Source organism: Dendrobium catenatum, unplaced genomic scaffold (assembly GCF_001605985.2).
Source record: "Dendrobium catenatum unplaced genomic scaffold, ASM160598v2 fragScaff_scaffold_130, whole genome shotgun sequence".
Taxonomy (NCBI): Eukaryota; Viridiplantae; Streptophyta; class Magnoliopsida; order Asparagales; family Orchidaceae; genus Dendrobium; species Dendrobium catenatum.
In genome coordinates this window covers 646,474-652,946 of record NW_021318592.1, presented here as the reverse complement: position 1 = coordinate 652,946, position 6,473 = coordinate 646,474, and the positions used below count along the sequence as shown (strand labels likewise).

General features: G+C 37.0%; 1 protein-coding gene across 1 annotated transcript; it reads right to left on the bottom strand.

Moving 5' to 3' along the window:
• Positions 1-1,780: 1,780 nt before the first annotated feature.
• On the bottom strand, positions 1,781-5,654 carry LOC110102298 (protein NDL1-like). The gene is made up of 11 exons (XM_020830580.2): positions 5,487-5,654; positions 4,938-5,037; positions 4,437-4,534; positions 4,228-4,316; positions 4,038-4,098; positions 3,867-3,953; positions 3,661-3,738; positions 3,527-3,583; positions 3,383-3,438; positions 3,162-3,297; positions 1,781-2,318 (listed from the first exon to the last, which is right to left on the bottom strand). Exons 1-11 carry the CDS (start codon positions 5,544-5,546, stop codon positions 2,097-2,099), a joined length of 1,044 nt encoding a protein of 347 aa, XP_020686239.1. The 5' UTR covers positions 5,547-5,654; the 3' UTR covers positions 1,781-2,096.
• Positions 5,655-6,473: the final 819 nt, after the last annotated feature.

Below are 6,473 nucleotides of genomic sequence, written 5' to 3'. Positions count from 1 at the left end.
CATAATATTGTAGGACTTACTTGTCTCTCAAATACAATTTGCCCATATCATCTTCTATTTAGTTCTTGAACACTTTTTTGTTAGAACTTGCATGAAATAAAACATCTGAATCTATAAACCAAGATCCAATATTGTACAGAGAAAAAATAAAAAAATTTGACTGAAACTCATATGCAAATAAATTTGTAGCGTGATATTTGTCATAGCCTCCACCAATTACCTTTTTTGGAACAGTACAATCCTTCAAGTAACTCTTCTTTTCACTGTTCTAGGACACAACTTTTGCTCTATCTAAAGTAGATTGTCTTCTCTTGAAATTTGATCTCCCTCTTTCTATCTAAACCCCTTCCTTTTGCTTCAACATTCAAAGCAGAATTTGAAAATTCACCATTCACCTTTCTGCGAACCTCTTCATTAAACACTAACTTTCTGCTAACATGTTCATTAAACACTAACCTCACAATGTCTTTAAAGTTCAACTTTGAACCCCCTAAAAAGTTACTCACAGCAGTAATCAACCCATCTCAACTATCTAGCAGTGAAGATAACAACAACAACGCTCTCACCTCATCATCAAACTTGATTCCAACGAAACAAATTTGACTCATCATAGTGTTCATATTATTCAAGTGCTCTACCATTAAAATAATGTCTAACATCTTCATCAAAAACATTTTGTTTGAGATCGACAGCTTCCCATGCATTTTAGTAAAGTGCAATTATGAGGTCGACTGTAGTATTCTCATTTACAATGTTGAATACAACAAAAGAGGAAAATGCAAGTTGAATCAAACTTAGTTGTGTGCAGTCAAGCACCTCCCACTCCTCCATAATCATTAAATCCGACTTATTGGTGATTCCTGTCAACGGTAAATACAACTTCTAGTACAATAAATTTTCAATTTGCATCCTCCATAATGCAAAATTCAAACAATTGAACTTCTCAATCTTAAATTTTGCTTCATCGATCGTTACTCCTACTTGAATTGAATAACATAGCTTTGATACCAATTGTTCGGGGAGAGTGAAACGAGCAGCGAAACAAACAAGAAATTAAAAAATTGCAGTGGAAAAAAAAACCAGAAGTATTTAACGTGCAAAAATCTAAAACGAAGAAAAAAACCACAAAGTAACATGACATCAAGAAATTCACTATGATAATTTGAGAGAAAGAGTATAGATATCTCTTCTCTCGCTCTGTCTGTGTTTATTATCTCTTGCACGATTCTCACACTAGAATACACAAAGAGATCCACACTATAATCACCAAAGTACACCACCCTTAATGAAAAACAACAAAGAAAACTATCAACTTGTCTCGCAGCACCGCAGTGACAGTTTGGAGAACCGTGTTGATCAACTTGATGTCTTCAGTCTGCCTAAAACGTTGTGGTGCTAGAGTCTAGAGCACTGTAGCGCTACCACTCTTTGCTTTTCTCCAAGAAAAATACGCAACACCAAGGAGCTCAAGTGTACAGTGCTGAGACGCTTGGGTTTATAGTGCCGGGAGCCAAAACCCAAAACGGTTTAAACCCCCCAACAAGCTCGACATACTGAATTGAGGTACAAGACAACAATACAACATAATTGATCGAAACAATCAGATTCACCACGAAACTAGCAAATACTTCATAGGCTAACAATAGAGCCATCAATCCTTAATGGATCACAAAATGAAATATGAAATACATAATAAAAATGAACTGCGCGCATATGCAGTCAAAGATTAATCCAAAATAGGATGTGAATTCATGAGGATCAAAATAGTTAACAATAAGCATACAAAAATAATAATAAAGGCAATAAATAATCCAGCTACAGCATATAATGATTGAATGCCGGCGGCAGCACAGTCTTTTTATCAATAATGATTATGTAGTCACATATATGATAAAAATAAAATAAAAAAGGAACATTAACCTTTCTTTATAATGAAAAAGAACTATGAGGGCGACAATTGAATGGAAAAATAAAACAAAACGAAAGAACTGCCCCCTTAACACTATTTGTATTCATCTATCTACACCCCCACCCAACAACTAGATTCATCAGATACAGACAAAGCATGTAATGATACAGGCCACCTACCAGTCACATCAAGCTTTCAAGGCAATTCTGGTCTTGATCGGCTTCAGCTTCACGCCCATGCTCTCCGGCGAGTAGAGGTCCGGCGAAATGCAGGAGGGGCTTAGAGGGCTCCGAGGGCTTAAGCTCAGCTGGCATGGCCGGTAAAGCCCATATCCCATGAGGAAATACTCCATGGGAATCAACATGGCGTGCGGCTGCTCCTCTGTCACCAGTGACCCACACACTTGGACCTGCAAGTCAGCCCCAGTTCACAACAAGTTAGCAATTTAAAAGCCGCATGTCCCATGCATTACTTTTTCGGCTTCGCTTGGGACGGCTTTTTTACTGCTTCTTAAAGTGACTAAAAAGCCATCCCAAATGAAGCCTTCATAGTCATTTCAGGACGGTGTGAAATTGGTTTGGGCTTCAGACTTTTTTTTTTTTTCCTGTTTAAAATGCTGCATCTGAACTGCTTTCAAGTGAAATTTTAAGATCCGTTTGAGCTGTTCCTAGAAATAATTAGAGAGTTGTTGTAGGAAAATAACTTCTTTGAAAAATGCTATGGGATTATAAATCTTTTTTCTTATGAGAACAACTCTCAGATCTGATTATTAAAAACTGTTTTTCAACAAAAGTAATTCTAAAAGCAGCAAGAAAAAAGGTGATCAAATATAATTATAGTTGCTGCTGGGAAAGCAAATCCCAAAACAGTGCAAAATTGCCACAAAACCTTAATAGAATACTTTTCAAGCTGAAAGCAAAGATCGAAATACAAAAGCAAAACTCAAGCCACCTCCTGAATCTCAATTTTTATGAGATCTCCACATGGAGTTCAGGTTAATTTGGGCCTCTGGATTCTGTCTGAAATGTTACCTTAATTAGTGATCATAGGGATTGGTCAATCCATAGTGATTAAGATCTGATCCAATCACTGTTTGGCACACACAACAGTTCTTCCTATTGGTATAAGAAATGAATCGAATCCCAGGCTCAACTATATAACTATTGGATAATAGAGCAGGGAAGATTATACATAGTAATTTATTATATTACGTTTAATCCATAGTTAATCCCAAGTTACAGATCCTTCATACCTCAACAAGGGCACTGTATCTCCTGTCAAGCTTGGAGGTCAAGTGGAGAGCATCAGAGTGGAAGGGAGAGCTGTCACCGACAAATATCAATGTCCTGCAGTGAAGCTTCTTCAACTCTTCAGTCAAGTCACGTCTCCTATTCAAATAGCAAGAAGCTTTGTTCAGAAAGAGCTGCTTGAAATCTCCTATTGTAAAATAAAAAATCATAGGGGACGTGATACCCATTCATTGATTGAAGAAATCGCCAGACGTTCAAGCTTTGTCTTTCATCTAGAAGCTGCAATGGAATCAAAGAAAATCAGTAAGCTTGCCTCTAATTGCAGAAGCAAGACAGGAAAAAAAAAAGGATTCACTGAATAACTAACGCTTCTGCAGGCCTGGACTATATCTGATTCAGGCTCTTGTGTATTTCCTCGAACTTCCTGCAGGAAACACCAAGAAGATGAAACAAATGATCGTTAATATAATTCACATGCTGAAGCAAATTGCAGTATCTCACCTTACTGAAATATCTCTGAAGCAGAAAATCTTTAATCAGCCCGGACATCCCATAGAAGTACAACAAATTCGACATCACCTGAGAGATAATGGTAAGAGATTAGCAATCACAATAATTTTTTGAAAATATAATTTTCTTCTTTTGTTTTTAAATACTCAAACATCCCATCTCTTTGGTGGATGAGGATTGAGGATTTCAAATCTTACCTTATTGTAGAACCATTCGGTCCAGGAGGGAGCTTTACATAATGGCGATATAAGCATCAGACCGATAACTCGGTGTTGATATCTTGACTGCATTAATTAGAAGATTTAAGGGTTAAAAAACTAAATTTATTATAATGCTATTAAAAATCATTTACTAATGAGAAAACATACAGCAAAAAGGGTAAGGATGTAAGCACCAGCAGTGACACCCATGCACATCACAGCTGCTAACCTAGATTAAAAGAGAGATTTTTAATAAACAAAGTATTCAGAAAATGTTGAATCATCTCTGCTCCTTGTGATTATGGAAGTATTAAGGTTTGGAAAGAAGAATAATTATCCAGGTAGTAAAGAATATTACCCAAAGAAATCAAGAACATCCGCAACTTGATCTGCCAACTCATCAACAGAAGGCACTGGGAGGTGCATAGAAATAGGAGCAGCTCCAAACTGTAGGAACTCTTGAGGAAGGCGGGGAAACTCATGTGAGAAGGTTGTTCCAATTAGAGCAAAACAAAAAATTACAACATTGGAATGAAAACTTAAAGGAGGTAAAACTAAATGACTGACCTCATGTCCAGGAGGGGTGATATGATATATACAAAAATTATGAAGTAACAAAGAAGCAGCCTCTGGAGTAAAAAACAATCCTTGAAAGCATGACATATCTGGTAAAAAACCATAAAAAAAAAAATAAACATTGAAATTGCTCCCTAAATAAATCATTGAGCATGAATGCAACTTCTTCAATCACTTAATTCTTACACAGTTAATTGGAATTGAAACATAAATGAATGAGTTATACTTAATAAATGAAACTCTTGCTTCCAGTATAAGAAAATACTATAAAAGAAGCAGAAAGTCGTTGACAAGTAGTAACTGTAGTATGCAATCATCAAAGTAATGCAATAGATTATCTAAATTGTATTTTCCGGTAATTTCTGAATTTTCAAGCAGCTTTATATGTTTCCTTTTTACGTTTACAAGAAAACACAAATAATTCTATTTCTACACAAAAGAGGACAAATCAAGAATACATTGAAGCAAATAAAGTATAAAATTTCAACTTACAGTTTAAAGCCACATCAGGATAAGTTACAAGAGCAGGTTTTTCCTGATCACCAAACACGGACACTGAAACAGACCCACATCTTGTTTGTATAAGGTGTTCCTGCAAACCACAAAAAGACACAGAAATAATTTAGCATAACAAAACCTAGCGTTTGTTTCAGATGATAACATCTCCTAATCGACGCCTAGAACCTATACAAATTCATCGAGCTACAACATTACAGGGCAGAAAGGCTAAGTTTCACCAAACCAGAAAAGCAATTACATTCTTTTTAACTTAATCTGTGAATCAAATTATGAAGAACTCCTTCACAGTTAGAAAGCCAGAACATTCTCATGCTGCTAACCCGCCCCAAAAAAAAAATCCTGAAAATTCATCCAAACCATCACCAAGATCGGAAGAAACAAACCAGCATTGTAAAGCTCAATCTCTTCTCAAATAAAACACAGCTAAATCTTTAAGAAAATTAGTAAACAATCAAATTCGATCGAATCAGAGAGCGAAAATCAGATACAAAGAAGAATGCTTGAGGTTTACGGGGCCCAAACCTTCCCTCCAAACGAGATTCTCTCCACGTCAATGGACACCGAGCCGCTCGATTCTCCCATCAGCTATTGAGGCCCCAGAGCCACCTTCCTCTTCCTTTTCCCTCTCTCTCTCTCTCTCTCCCTCTGGCTTGTTTGCTCTCTCTCCTCCCCGGCTTTCTTCCTCTCCTTCCGGCAATTTATACGGAGGTCGGGTTAGGTTAAGCCCACCGACACCCGTCGCCGCTCTACCGTTTCGACAAGCCCCGACCCGAGCTGGCAGCCCGTGGGGCCCACTGTAAAAGGTGACTATAACCGCGCGGTTACCCGACCGACAGTCTGGTGAGTCAAATGACGGAATTGCCATGTATCTTCACCGCTCGTCCTCGAGCCAGCTGGTGGACCAAAGGGCGGTGGTCCCCGCTTTGACCGTACGGTTGTGGGGCCCGAACACGGGCCCGGTATGATGACCTGGCGACAACCCTTGGGATCCGGGAATATGCTTGCGCGCTTGCCACCTGGCACCTCTCGCGGTTATTTTTTAAGGGTAACTAGCACGTTTTTCTTAAGCACGTAAAAAAAGTAAGTTTTTGTTCACGTTTTTCTTAAACTACACCAAACACTCTTAGTGTAAGCTTAGGCATAATTTAAATAGGCTCAGTATTTAATAATAAATTAAAAAATAATATTATGTTCCCTTCAAGGACTCTATCAAAGTTTATATAATTCAAGTCAAAGTGTCAAATGGCATCAATTTTAAATTAATAAATTATAAAATATTTTGAAATTTATGTTATCATAATATTGATGTAAATATAGATTTAGCCATTTATTATTTTAAAAAAAAACGAGACATAATTTTATCGGTAAAATAGAGAAAGTTTGATTATGCATGACAAGAAATATATGAGGCAATATAAATTAAGCTAATATTAGGCAAGTAATATAATTTATTTATCATTACTCATAAGGCATGTATATGGTATGTTATAGGCGAAAGAATTTATTAAT

Coding starts and splice junctions, on each gene's coding strand:
- LOC110102298 (XM_020830580.2), bottom strand. CDS start 5,546: ATGGGAGAATCGAGCGGCTCGGTGTCCATTGACGTGGAGAGAATCTCG. Junction 3,739..3,866: donor CCGAATGGTTCTACAATAAG/GTAAGATTTGAA, acceptor ATTATCTCTCAG/GTGATGTCGAATTTGTTGTA. Junction 3,439..3,526: donor TAGTCCAGGCCTGCAGAAGC/GTTAGTTATTCA, acceptor ATTCCATTGCAG/CTTCTAGATGAAAGACAAAG.